This window comes from Homalodisca vitripennis, chromosome 5 (genome assembly GCF_021130785.1).
Source record: "Homalodisca vitripennis isolate AUS2020 chromosome 5, UT_GWSS_2.1, whole genome shotgun sequence".
Classification (NCBI taxonomy): domain Eukaryota; kingdom Metazoa; phylum Arthropoda; class Insecta; order Hemiptera; family Cicadellidae; genus Homalodisca; species Homalodisca vitripennis.
Genome location: NC_060211.1, coordinates 74184825 through 74200125, shown reverse-complemented (window position 1 = coordinate 74200125; position 15301 = coordinate 74184825). Strand labels below are relative to the sequence as shown.

Genomic DNA, 15301 nt, shown 5'->3' with positions numbered 1-15301 from the left:
AACCTACCATTGAGAGCCCACGTTACTGGACAACCACGAGAGCCACGTTTCTGTAAAAGTAATTACTTTTGCCAAAAAAAGTGGGCGTGCATATGGTCACATTCTATCCCCCATACCTCTCACAAAGTGCATTCTATAGACCGCACAGTGTTTGGTACTTTTAACACTTACTTTCATAAGACTGTCTGACAGGATGTTATCAACTGGCAATCAAGGAAAATCACTCACGATTTATGATGTGGCTGAAATTGCAGGAAAGGTCTACAACAAAGCGTTTACATCAGCTATCATAATTGAAGGATTCAGAGTCACAAGAATTCTCCCACTTGATCAAAACATTTTTAAGGACTACGAATTTCTTCCTGTTAATTCACAAATCGTTCTGCTCCCGTCAGTAATCCTTGTCTTGTGGATCAAGACTGTCAGGTACCGCCAGAGTTGCAGCAACCAATAACCTCGTCTCATTGGCAGCCAACTGTACATACATCCACACCCCAGAATTTCCATCCATCACTGTCATCGCAGCCTCCGGTTAACAATCCATCGACATCCAAGTTTACAGAATCTGTCTTGATCCACCAACTCCTGAGTCATCACCCCAAATTAATCCAGTTTCAACTATTATTACCCCAGATATGTTTAAGTCATTTTCTTAAAGCAGGAGTCCTTCAAACTTCAACAATCATGAAAAACTAACGTAAAGGCAAATCAAAGACCATGACTGATACCCCAGAAAAAATTAAAATTGAGACATCGAGGCAGAAATAGATGGAGGAAAAACTGAGAAAGGTAACCAATCATGATAAAAAAATACTGCCTTGGGAATAAAAAGAGAAAAATGAACAAAGTAAGGTTGAATTACAAAAAATTTGTTCATGAAAGGTAAGTATTTAAGTGACAATGAAGAGTTGACAATTGATGAATGATCAGACTGATGATTTTTACGAGATAATTGATGATGGTTATCCTGAGGCAAAGGATATGGAAAAAGATCTTATTCCTGAAGAGTTGAAGACTGAAGATTTTGTTTTAGTTCAATGTCAAGAAAAAAAACCTAAAACATTTTGTTGCAAAATTCTTTGATAGGACAAGAAGGCAAGTTAAAGAAACATTTTTTTCCGTGTCATATCTTGTAAAATGGATGGGCAGTGAGAGGTTTAGAGCAAAGAGCACTGAAATATTTGATTTAAGTGTTTAATGATATAAAAGTTAAACCAGAACCTCTTTTCTTATGAAGGCACAGTAAAGATTGCAGCAGAAACAAGTAAAATTGTGTGTTTTTTTTTTAGGGTTCAACGTTAATTAAAAGTTGTGTCTAACATTTAAGTTGAAATTTTGTAGAAATAAAGATTCATTTTGTCTTAAGAAGTAGTTTATTTACCAATTTATAAACTGTCCCTAAGTACATCTAAAGTTGTCCTCCAGATATATCAGGCTGATGTACCAAGGGACACAATTAAAAAACTTGAATTATATTTTTAACACCCTTTCCTGCAAAGATGAAGACTTTATATTTTGTAAAATTGTGTGCAAAGAATCCTTTTTGTGAATATACATTCAATTTAAGTTGAAATATATGATAAACTGCTCCTAGGTTACAATGCACACTTTCATCTAATAGCATCAGGGTGTTACAGTGAATGGTTTCTTAGTTTTGAAGACTAAAATTTATTTACTTGTGTACACTTACTGTCTTAGGTATACATTGCTGCAAAAGACCTGAGAATTCTATTTTTGTATTTGCTCTACGATGCCTAATAACTTATACATAGCTAATTTCCCATAAAAAACTAATTTTCTAAATTTCCCCAAATAAACTGAATGAAAATAACTGGTTAGCTTGGTTATTTTAATTTAACGGATTAGACGGCTATCTTTGCTGTAACCAGTTAAATTAAAAAATATTAAAGACTATTTTTTTCTACACGTTAACTAATTGTTGCAGACCTAGTCCTATACATAGATTAGTCGTTTAATTCTAACCAGTTATTTTAGTTACGCCAGTCTCGTTCTCAAGCGATTACATTTCGCTTTTACATCAACTTTGGTGATTTGTAGTTGATCGGTTTAGTCGGTTCGGGGTTAGTTTGAATTTCCTAAATCGCTAAATTGCCCGCGCTGTGTTCCTTTTACAACAGGAAGTTTCCTTTCTACAACCCATCCCACTGACTCTCCATCTATATCAATTTATCAGGACGCGGACGGACACGGTACCTAAATTGTGATTATGGCATTTAAGCTTATTGTTCATAGCGTTATTGACATTGAAGTGGGTGATAAAGTAGCTGATAAAATGGTATTTTGATTACCAATGCACATCCTTGGTCCATCACCAAAGGGTGAGAATATCGGTGATGGTTTGAAGTTCTTCCCTGTAAATCTGTCAGGATCGAAGACCTCTGGATTGGGATAGTATGTAGGATCTGATTGGATGCTCTGAAAGGGCACCATAACAACTGTCCCTTTCTCAATCACTAGGTCTGAGTCTGGAACCTTGTAGGGAACAGTGCAATTCCGGAGGTGAATGTGGGCTATGGGGAAGATCCTTTGTGCCTCTGCAATCAAAAGCTGTAGTTTTTGCATAGTGAAATGGTAAGGTCAATTTGGTCCTGGTTCATGCATTTACAAACTAAACTGAAACTCATCATATGTTTGATTATAAAATTGATAATCATTAATAACTGTTGTAAAATCATTTTATAATCATGCAGTAATAACTTATCTGCAGACTTGTAAGGCGGTCATCAGATTAACATTTGATAACATGTTTAAGACCTTAAGTCTATTCAGTTATGTTAATAACACAAAATGAAATTATACTGTCAAACGTTTATTGAAGTATTATACCGTGAAATATTTCAAACCTTCATTCTTAGAATACAGTATTAAAAAAAGTATTTATTTTTCTAACTATATATAGGGTGTCCCAAAAGTCAACAATAATGTTCAAATGGGAGATATGTCAGCCAAGAATTAACCCAAGTTACAAAACTTAACCCTAGTAAAATTCTCTTAGTATTCAAGATATTGACACTTTTTTGAAAACCTCAAAAACAACTACTTTCAATTTATCACAATATAATAATAACAGTGTAAAATCATAATGTCAGGAAATCCGGTTCAACTGAAAAACAGGTGAGTGCTATCACCGGTTTACCATCGTTGAAATAAAAGTAATTTCAATTTTAAAGAATGTGATCTACCTAGGGAGGCATTTGAGAACTAAGTGACTTTTACTACGGTTATGAATAGTTATTAGGGTTAATCATTGGTTAGCCTAACACTCCTCTAGATACTATAATTGGTAACTTGTGGGACACCATGCATGTTACAAATTGATTATATTAAAATATTGATTATTATATCTTTTGGAATAGATGACATCACTGGAATGTCACAAACTACTGAATATGCCAGCCTTTTCTGTTTTAATTCCAGCACTAGATGTATGTATTGTTTAAATTTCTTAAATAATGTTTAATACTGATTACCACTGTTCTTTTGAGAATTAATGGTGATGAATGATCACACATCACATCCTATTGGTTATCACTATCTAAGGAATCGATCCATCATTGTCTGTCTTAGAGCAGCTCTCCCACATCGTTAGTATCTGTGAGCTTATTCCTTTTACTAATATTAATATTCATTGACTATTCAAAATTTAATAATTGTTAGATTTCTTTCCAATTTCAAAATTAAATGTTGTTTCTTCTACCAAAATTCTAATATTAAATCATACCTCATTTAATTTTTTTATGCATTTATTCCAAGAGTTATATTAACCTTATATAGTTCTTAAAACAAGAATTATTAAGTTGAGTTGTTAATTTTCTTTTTGTTAAACCAAATATCACTATTTATTATTGAATTTTAAGAGTTTGTTCGTAACCTTTTATTGTGTCTAATTTTTAAGAAAATAAAACAAAGACAGTTACAATACTTATTCAGAACTTTACCTTGTATGACCTGATTCAAATAAGTCATCTCTTTGAGGGTCTGATAGGACCACTGTCCATTGTACTTGGCCAACACTTCATCAACTTCAGCTTGTAGTCTCTTTTGTGTCTCTGGGTAGTAGCCGAGGAAGTGTAGAACGATGCTGGCGGTAGTTGAGACAGCCTCTGAACCAGCAGCAAGAAATGCAAACAATTGAGCCGCTAGTATTTTTTCTGTGAATTCTGTAAAATTGTTATTGTTACTTTCTCTCATTGTAGTACATGAAAATATGTTACGATGCATAGAATCAATTTTCATGTGAGGTATTTATTCTGAGAAAAATCTTGGCTCTAAAAAATTGGATCCTTCTATGTATTTTCACCTCCTACTTGTGTTCCCTGGCAAAGATTCATGGGTGATTCAGTTTTAAATATGGCATACTGAAGTAACTTTGAAATGTAATATCCAAACAATATTTAAATATGTTTTACTTATTAATAGCATTTATCCAAAAATAGTCTGTAGTGAATTTGATTAAATTTTTGCAAAATGTTGTTAAAATGCACAGTTGCATTTTGTAATTACAAAATGGCAATGTGCAAAACATTATCACTTTAAAGTTATGCAACATTTAATTTAGGATAAAAATTATATTGTTTAGATCATTAAAGAGAGAGCAAGTGGACGATATAATGTTTATGAAATTCCTCACATATATAAAAAAAAAGCACTCAAATGTTTTACATTAAAAAAAGATACATTGTTCTTACATTTTTACCACTTTACAATTCTACATTAATGTCCAAGAAGATGTCTGAAACTGAATTCCCCGTACTGTTATTACATTTTGATTTAGAATAAAAAGATTAGCTGAAAATATTATAATAGAAGTTAATTAAATCAACGACTGAATGTTCTAAAAGAATGTAATCTTCTATTACTACATCACACAGTATATTAATAAAAAATATTTTAGTAATATTAACAACAAAAACTTTGAAGCAACAACTAAACATAATTAAATACTCAGAGTATGTTAACCCAAACACAAAATTTGCAGAGTGCCTTAGAATTTTCATTAGATTTTAATTTACAACTTTGTAGAACGCACAATAAATCTGCCAAAATAGGATAGTTCTGTTCATTGTACAAACTATGAGTAAAGAAATTAAATATTGATTAATTTGTAATATCAAATTGCTGTAAAAGTTATTGTACTCGTACTGTCATTTTGAGACTGGCAAAATGAGAATGTCAGTGTATTATAAATGCCACCTTGAAATTGGTGAGTTAGTTTTTTCAATGAATCCAAAATATGCTATTGTAAGATACAAGCTGGTGTTTTCCAACTTTCCCTGGGGCTGGTGATTCAGGGAATTGCAAAATCGATGGAGTTTTGAGTTGGCAAGAAATAAGATATTATTCTGCTGAAATACAAACAAGTGTTAAATGAGAGTTAAACTACATGTAGTTTACTACATGTATCTGCATAACTGTACATGTGCGAGATAATTGTAGTAGTAATCTTTTGGAAAAAATCAAACTAAAACTTGGAGATTACAGTCAGTGCAATATTACGCCTCAGCTTTCTTACTTCATATACATTACCAAAGCTTTTCCAAAAAGAAACCAACATACAATAAATCTAGGTTCAACAACCTTTCAGACTATATTAATGAAGATACAGGAAAGACCTTCAAGGGAACAATCCTTCCGTGACTCAAGATCACTCCATCCATAGCAAAAAGGAATTCATAGAGTGGACTCCTAACGAAATTATTCAACAATTTAATTTTCATGAAATTATGTTTTAACACCAACACCTATCTCTATGATCATGTAAATAAAGAATTATATATTTTGTATACTGTTATACGTTTTAAAGAAATAGAGAATTTTCTTTATTCTAAAACATACATTGTAATAGTTTAAATGTAAACATCAACTGCATATGAACAGTGTCAATATCTATAAAACTCTAACTAATATACGGTTAGTTTTTAAGAAGTTTTCTATTAATTGTTTGAGAATAATTGTCCGGTTGAATATAGAGCTCTTTATTTGTGAAATATTTCTTAACTTCACTATCAAAATGTATCCCCATATATTCTGTTTTCATTTCATAGAATATCAAGATATGTTTGTCAGTGCTGATTTTATTGAGTCCTTTGATATGTGCCGTAAGTACACTTTGTACAGTTTTCTGGTGTTATGAGATCATTGCCAATTATAAGTAATGGTTATAAACGTTATAACATTTAATTTTTTAAAAATTTAATAAACGGTTATAATTTTTTAATAATTCTTTAATGGCTGCTAGCTCAGTGTAGGTAGAAAATAAAAACAGCCAAGAAATTGTTCAACAATAGGAATAAGATCGGCCAATTAGTAAGATAGATAAAAGATGCAGAAATTAACTGTTCAAAAGACAAGTGATGTGTAGTATACCCCATTCATACAATCTCGTAATACACTGGTGAAACAAAAATAACCAAGATTTTACTTTTTCCATTTATCATTACAATACAACAGAACACCAATAAACCATTAAGTTCGTTTTTAAGTACATACCAAATAAGAAATAAGAAAATATCCGAATCTTTTTACAATAGTCAAAGGAGTTATTAATAGCAATAAATAATGATACATAAACTATAATTTTATAAAAATTGGAGTTACATTAATACATATAAATCAAAAGCTTAATTATTAATAACAGAAACATATTGTTGCACAAGGAATGTCAGGGAATAAATCAAAGAACATAATCAAGCTGAAAAGTGATAGTCATTGGTGGTAGAAATTTGTTAGTGCTAAACAACTTCATTTCATTTATCTGGCAGCTTATAAAAAGGCAAAGATCTTAATCAATGATAAGAGATTTTGGTTCAAAATAGCTCAAAATTTTAATATAGGTGATGGTTACAGCTTCCAAACATCTGAAAATCAAAATTATAATGTTATTCGGCTTATAACAGGATTGGCACTCAACAAAATACTGTACTTTGTTGTTCACTTTCTAAGCAGATTTGGGAAGGCCGGGTGTAGTAGAAAGGGTTGTTCCTTTGTTATCAGCTAAAATCAAAAGAGTCATTATATAATTAATGGTAATCGAAGAATTCGTATAGGTTTAATAAAACATTAGTGGTTTCTGGAATTGCTTATATTATTTGCCAGTGGAAGTCTTATTTCTATTTCCATCTCTACCCTACATTAATCATGCAAGGTATTTTAATTTAAACTTTAAATAATTACCAATTTATAATAGTAATAAAAATAATTATTTGTAAACTCACTCAAATTACTGCCCTTTGCATCAGTATTGTATTTATATTGAAGTTGAATATCTTCCCCAGATGTGTCAATGTCATTATCATCGGATAATGTTGTGTTATTTGTATCATCCTGCTCTTTCAAAGTCAGCAGCATCTGGAAGAAGTCTTCTCTTCTTACATTGTTCTTGAGACGATGGTGAAGCGTGGCTTTGGTGATGTTCATGAAGTAATTATTAGCATCTGATGGGATGGATTTTACACCCAGGAAATTTGCCAATTTAGGGTAAAATTGTTTCAAAGCCATTCTAAGTGGAGTAAAACCAGAGTTTCCTATTGATTTGTTGACCATCTCTTTGAATTTTTGTAATTCTGAACTGTCAGATTTGATTTGCAACCCAAATGCACAACTAGCAATCACATCTGTGGAGAACGAGAACATCACTGATTTGGTATCAACTTCCTCTCTGGTTGTAGCATATTTCTCAAGCTGTTCCACCAACTCTGCTCCGCAGTTGCAGATCTGTTCTAGCATTCCCTTCAGTTTGCCAGTAGTGAAGGTTGGGGTCAGCTTGTTTCGAAGGTACCGCCACTGACTGCCTCTGAGATTTGTCAAGTTCACTGTTAGTGGTTCGTTCTCCATATCTAATGGCAAACCTCTGTCCTCAAAGTATGAAAAGTCTTTTATCATAATCCTTTCTATGAGCTGTAGGTCTCTTACCATGAAGATTGGCTGTCTGAACTGGTAAAATCCACAATATCTTTCCTTGTGAAATATTTTATAAATCTCCCTAATGACATCTGCATGTGCTTTGTTTCTTGCTAATAAATCATAGTTGAATCGCATACCAAGAGATGAGTTGAGACAAGGGACATTTCTATCTCCCCAATAGCGGTAAAGAGGTGTAAGATAGCAATAGAGAATGGTTAAAAGAAGAGACAAAACTATGATCACATCCAAGTACCATGTTTCTAAGATGAACGCCATTTTGTTTTGTTGTTCCTGGAAATGAAAATATATAAGTCAAAATTAAGGCAACTAAGTTAAGAGCGTAATATAAGCTCTGACATTTGCTAATTAAATATTTTAACAATTGGATATTTTTCCACATTGATTAAAGTAAACAGGGCTTTATTAAATGTTTCTATTAGAGAATGCAGCATTTATTGTTTATACTTTCTTTTTAAAGCATGGTTTGAATCTTGTGACCATGGAGAACAGTTTGAAATTTTTAAACTGCATTATGTAGGACTGTAAATAACAAAAGTGATCTTTATTGTGAGCATTTTGTGAAACATAGATGTTACCTTTTAAAAAATTGTAATGATAGAATTGTAAAACGAGTATTTGTGTAAGGCAGTAAAAATGTCAATAATTAAATGATAGAGATATGAATTATGTGACAAATATAAAGTGTAATTTTCACAGTATGCTATAGATAGTAGTGATGACTCAAATTTACTGTTAAAAAAGGCATAGTAGGATAATAACATCTATGTATGCATGGTATGTTTGGATTATAACATAGAAAGGTTTAATATTAGTGTTGTTTAAAATCCTGTTTCTTTCATTAGTATTAGCCTAGTTTTTAAGGGGGTTTTCTTCCAGAATTTTTATTTAACATAGTAAACTTTAATAAGGGAAAATAGTTCAAACAAATTAGCAATATTAATAGTGTAAAGTATTTATTGCTAGGGAAATAGAATTTAATATTAGGTAATTAAAACACATTCCATAAAATGCTGTTATGTTATACAGGATGGGGCAGCATAACTTCCTTTTTTTAAATGCACTTCATTTAGTTCGTTAATGTCATAGCGGAGTACTAGCTGTCTCGTTCGAGAGGTGGGGCTATAAAGTGTTGTCCTTGGCACAGCCCATTAGATCACCTGAAAACATTGAGGCAGAGGAACTCGTGTTAGGTTCTTCTGGATGTCATTCCTGAGGACGCTATTGAATTTTTTAGTGATGAAGCCCATTTTCATTTGTGTGGGTCCGTAAATAAACAAAACATGCGCTAGTGGGCTGACACCAATCCTCGGGAATTGCATGAAAGGCCCTTGCATTCACCTATAGTGACAGTGTGGTGTGCAATTTTCTCATCTGCAATTGTTGGTCCCTGGTTCTTTGAGGAAAGTGAAGTCACAGTGAAAGTAAATTTGGGCTGGTATGTACACATGTTACAGGAATTTCTTTTCCCACGGCTAGATGAGTTGGATTTGGGGAACATTTGGTTCCAGCAGGATGGTGCAACGGCACACACCGCAAGAGCATTGATGGTTGTTTTGAGGGAACACTTCCCAGAATGCCTCATCTCAATGGCTGGCTCGATCTCCTGATTTGTCTCCTTGTGATTTTTTCTATGGGGTTTTTTAAAATCCCATGTTTTATATGAACCGTACAAAGACCCTTCAAGATTTAAAGGACAACATCCAGAAATAAATTGCCAACATAACGCCTGCTATGCTTGAATGGGTAATGACAAACACCAGAAATACCCAATGTATACAGAATGGGGGAAATGACCTACCTGATTTACTCTTCAAAACTACATAAAAAACTTTATGTATGCACCTACATTGTAAAAAACCCAAATACAGTTTTTCTGGCTCATACAATGCATTTTATTAAATTTTGAAAAATGGAAGTTATGCTGCCCCACCCTGTACAAACTTTACAGGTTTTTAATTGCTGTATAAAAGTATATGATTTAGATTTATTTTTGTGTATTTGTTTAAGTTGTCCTTATTGTCATTCAAATATAGAAAGAGTAAGCATTACTTCAGTTAATAATATAACTGTATATGTTTATTTACCAGTTAGTACTACTCTAGACTACAGCTCATTTCATTCTCGAGATATCGTGATACAGACATAAACAGACAGTTGGACAGAACATACATTTTGTCCAGTTCCCAGACAGTTCAAAGAGCACCAGTAGTGGCTTGCACCATTATTGAGCTAAATCTTGTTTATTTACAAGTGCAGTTTCATGCATAACGTCCACAGATGATAATGTTCTGTGGATGGGGGATATCCTATGAATAGTTAGGCTACTCAAATGTCCAGACAGATCATGTAATGGAACTGTCCGTCATCAAACACTACATTGCTTATTTATAAATGAAGTTAAACGCTAAATTTCAAGCCCTTAGCTCAAGCTCAAGATATCCTGTCAAAATTAGATACATAGACAGACAGATAAACAGAAGAGGGGTTTTCCAGGGTGATTGCAAAATATTATACAAACTTTCAAGTCTATAGTTCCATTCTTTTGCAGTATATTTCCCTTAGTTGTAGGACTTATTAGTTATGCTCAGCCAAATCCCATAGAGAGATATACACCATTATCAAACTCAAATTCAAAAATAAAATTGCATGGAAAAGTCCATAACGCAATTAGTGTGACAGACTGAATGGGAGTTTTACCAGCCCTCTTATTGATAGCTAAAAATACAAAAATTACATACAAGTCTTTGAAATCCATAACTCAATTAGTTCTTAGTGGAAAGCAGACAGAATGAGTAGGGATGATGCCCCAGCCCTCTTAGTGATGGCAAAATGTAAAATATTTCATTTCTTGGTCTAATTTTTTTTAGGTATTTTGCAGAAAGTTAGACTTCACTAATGCTTAGACAAATCCCATAAAGGAACATGTGTAATCATCAAACTAAATGTTACCTGTACAGAAAGGACGCTAAAGCTCAGCTAATTAGAATTGTTTTTTTCACATTTGTATTTTCCTGAACACCACTATTAAATATTTATTACAACTGTAAAAATGCCTCAAAATTACAGTTTGATTAATATAACCTGAATTGAAATGAAATTAAAAATATCTTTATTTTGAGGAAGAGTTACGGCTTCCATTCAACCTCAAGATATTATGCAATCTCGTATAAATAACAATAATATTAATATTTACTTCCAATCCGAAGAACATAGCAGACAAATGAAAAATTAAACTGAGCTATACACTATATATGGAATGGCATTAGTATAAAAAATGTCATTAAAAACTTAATAATCAATTACTAACTTACAAACGGAACAATATACTAAAGAAATAGGAGATTAATATGAGTTGTGTATGAAACAACATTAATATAAAACAAAATAAATTAAAGACAACATAATAAACTTATAAACGTATTCAGTTGATCAATCGAATTATTAATATACTACAAAAAGGTATTATATTTATAATAATGTAGAAACTCAATTATTCGCCATTCATGAAACACACAACCCACAGGCACCAATGACCACCATTCCTACAGGTCTCACAATAAGTCCTTTACCATTGTCCGATGAGGATACGGCTCTAAATTGCAATTTCCACAAACGGCAAGCTTGAACAGTGAATGAACTTTAAAAAAAATGATGAACAGTGGACAGGAATAGCAAGTAGAGAGGCTCCCCTACGTGTGAGGGTTGTCATATAATATCAGATATGAGAGATATGATATGTCTAAAATTGTCGGACAGGTAACTAAGATTCAATTCAATATAAAAGAGTAAGAGTATGATAAACACGTAGTTTCAAGAGAGATAGTTACGTTTGAAATAAGGAGAAACATGTTCAGCACAATCAAGATTGATAATAAATCTGATACAGTAGTTGTACAATATGTAGCTTAGATAGAATAGAATATGAATGGCTTAAGTTTCCTTGGCCCAGATTATCATTGTACTAACTGTGAACTCTCCAACATATATGGTTTCAAGATTTCGTGTTTTATCTGTCATTCATTGGTGTACCTTTTTATTTACAGGTTACATCTGAATTGTATATGCAAATTTTATGAGTGTGTTTTGTATAGATAAAAATTATTATATGGGTATATGTTCTATCTTGCTTGATGATTATATTGTCAGTTTGTGGTGTTCGCTTATTTAATCTTTGCAACTCTTAACAATTTCAAACTAAACTAAAAAAGAAAAATACTACAAAACACATAATTGTTTAATATTGACATCAAATTAAAAGTCAGAGCAAAACTGAATGAATGAACATAGATGCTTTGCTGCTGGTCTTAAATTTAGTTACATGATTAAATTAGTAAATGTGGATTTTCTAACTTTTTTCATCTAGTTGTAATAAATGTATTGTACAGACAATTTTAAGTGTTTTTTGTTTTTTTAAATTCATATATTTTTCGTGGTTTATTTTCATGTATTACAATAATTTTAAAATACCTACCATTTTAGTACTAATTTACATAAATTATTTTTGATAAATTTTTTACCTAAATTACATTTTAATAAAGACACAGTAACATATAAAATTATGATGCCGTAAAATAAACCACCTATGAATTATTAAATTTTATATAGCTAATATAAACACACAAAAGTTAATCTTGTATTTCATTTTTTTGTGTGGAAATAAACGTGATTTGATTTGATTTAATCAAAGCTAGATAGGATATAGGTTTATTTCAAGCTTACTTTTATTTATTTAGATGTTAGAAACACACTCACCTAATTTGTCAGTACAATCCAGGGACAACCTGTACATATAGCCTGTAGATTTATGAAGAAATTAAATTGATTACACACAAAAAACGTAAAATAATTTTGAGTAGCTTATAATTTAAAACACAAGACAGTTACCCATAGTAAAATGTGGTTCATATTTTTTGTATTATTGTAAATAAGTTTTGATTCAATGTATATGAGACTAAATTACTTCAAATCGTATTAAGGTACATTGTACTAATAACAAAATAACTGTTTACTGAATGTAAATATAATCAGATTACTGTATACAACCTTTAGTCTCGCATGAATGTACCACTGGTTTGAAAATGCCAAATTCAATGAAGCATTACCACAAGACCACTATTGTTTGTTCTTCTTAAATTTTTTGTGTCCTCTTGTAAAAAACACTCACTTAAGACCATCAGTTTCAAACTAATGTTATTATCATATTATTTCACAACTAAAAGAATGTTTTTTTTTTAACCTGAACAAAAAAGCACAGTATTAATTTAAATATTTGCAATGAAACCACTTGTAAGATGAAAAGTCAAGAGTATTGTACAAAATGCCAGATGAATGATTCTGGTGTCTAGTGTTGTGAATGATTCTAGTGTCTAGTGTTGTGAAGAAAACAAACTATTGCCCCACCCTGCAGAGCTCAAGGCCAAAGCCAGAAGCCACAGCTGTAGTAGCCAAAATTAATTTTGATGTTGACTCAATGACTTGTGTCAAAGTCAGTTCACTTTTTGATCATTTCGGAGAGTTTATCTATAGATTGATAAATTAACCATTTCCGCTTGAAGTATCTCTGATAGTTTATCTATTAGGCTAATTTAATGTGGAGATAAAATGTATACATAACTTGTTTTCTCTGTATAAAATATATCTGTCAGATTTTTTGTTCTAAGAAAGTATTGTTGTTGAATAAAAAAATCATGTTTATTTTAAAGTATATTTTTATTATATAGTTTATAGAAAAGGAACACTTTTTACCAGTAAACCTAAAAAAAAAACAATACTACAAATTTCAAACTAGAAAATTGTTTTTTTTTCTCATTTTTTTGCATAAAATGAAGTGCTTAACAGTACAGTACTTAAGACAAAATTAGTCATTACAAAAAAATGTTATACACATTGAGTTTTGATATCAATACTATTAAATAAAAATTGGATGATGTCTGTCTGTCTGTGTGTTTATATGTGTGTTAATCAAGCACGTAAAAACTACTGGCCCGATTGTACTGAAATTTTACATGGGCATTCTTTGGGTTCCTTCTTAACATATTCCTATTTCATAAACATTACATCATAGGCATATTAGCTGAAAAGCTTTGAATTTAGGATACCTCCGCAATGGCCTAAAATACTTCAATTGTTACTGAAATTGTTTATCATTTGTTGGAGACATTAGAGTACTCATAACAACCGTTTCACTCTCCGACCCTAAAACACTTATTCCTCAATCACTATTAAACAAAAAGAATAAGTATGAATTAAACTGAAAATTTACGATCATGTAAGATGAAGTAATTAAATGTTATCTAAATGTTAATGATAGTGGGCAGATTTCTTTTAGCAACCAGATAAAGAACATTTCATATTCTATGATTGTGTAGCAATGAAATGTGTTTTAAAATGGATTTGAAACAATAGAGGAAGTGTGTATCAGATGAAATCTTGTGGCTCATAACGGAACTGCATCTGTCTAAATAAATTACAGTGCATTGGATGGATCCAGTGCATCATACAAAATCTGTGCATCTAAATGTTCAAAGGGAGTTTCCTCAATTCTTGAGTGAAAAGAGATTTGGATAGATTATATTTAGACTAGTAAACCCGTACAGCTAAGCAACGTTATTCAATATTGTGTGGGAGGGGGGCATGTTAGTAATTGTTTACTTCATCAAAGGAGAAAATAGTATATGAGCAGTAACATATTTAGTTAAGTAATTACAGTCACGGCTACCAAATAAGGTGGGTGGGTGGATTTGCGCTGCTGCCACGTATGGGACCGGTGAAGCGGAGGAAGGTCGAGAATCGGTCGCTCTCAGGCACAAATTGGCAACGCTGTGTGTACATTGTTGCCTAGTCCAAGCGTCGCGCTGACGCTGCAGCTTCCACACGCCACCCCGCCGGTGCCAGTGCCAGTCGTATTCTACTGTCTGACTAGTTAGTGAGTGTAGTTACATTCTGAAAATGGAGGAAGCTGGTAGTTCATGTGAAAATGAAAAAACACCTTCTTAAGTGAGTTGAAAAATTCTTAGGTGACAATATTAAATATTACGTACAAAACAAATTTTCAAATATTTAAACATTTACTTGTAACAATAATTCACTGGATTTTAATCATTCTATAATATTAATTGTAAGGTAGGCCTAATAATAATTATATAATTTACAAATAATAACAGTACATTATTTCCCAGATAACAATAATTAAATTATAATCCGTTCACGCTACTATAAGGCAAATAATTCATTAAACAATAAAATGGAAATCATGAATGTTGCCACCCAATTTTATTTTGCACGCAACACAAAACACGAGGTAACAAAATTTGCAAAGTCTGTACCGTCTCGCTTACACTAAATAAAGACAAAGTGT

At 31.9% G+C, this 15301-nt stretch overlaps 1 protein-coding gene across 1 annotated transcript; it reads right to left on the bottom strand.

Moving 5' to 3' along the window:
- Positions 1 to 391: 391 nt before the first annotated feature.
- LOC124363515 (probable cytochrome P450 6a14) lies at positions 392 to 7935 on the bottom strand. The gene is made up of 4 exons (XM_046818763.1): positions 7236 to 7935; positions 3960 to 4181; positions 2310 to 2555; positions 392 to 513 (listed from the first exon to the last, which is right to left on the bottom strand). Exons 1-4 carry the CDS (start codon positions 7933 to 7935, stop codon positions 392 to 394), a joined length of 1290 nt encoding a protein of 429 aa, XP_046674719.1.
- Positions 7936 to 15301: the final 7366 nt, after the last annotated feature.

Excerpts from the sequence above, each read along its gene's own strand:
- LOC124363515 (XM_046818763.1), bottom strand. The coding sequence starts at position 7,935 with ATGGTAAGAGACCTACAGCTCATAGAAAGGATTATGATAAAAGACTTT. Across the intron at positions 2,556-3,959 it reads TTTGAATCAGGTCATACAAG|AGGCACAAAGGATCTTCCCC; the intron begins GTAAAGTTCTGA and ends TTTTGATTGCAG. Across the intron at positions 514-2,309 it reads TGGACCAAGGATGTGCATTG|TGATGGATGGAAATTCTGGG; the intron begins GTAATCAAAATA and ends CTGCGATGACAG.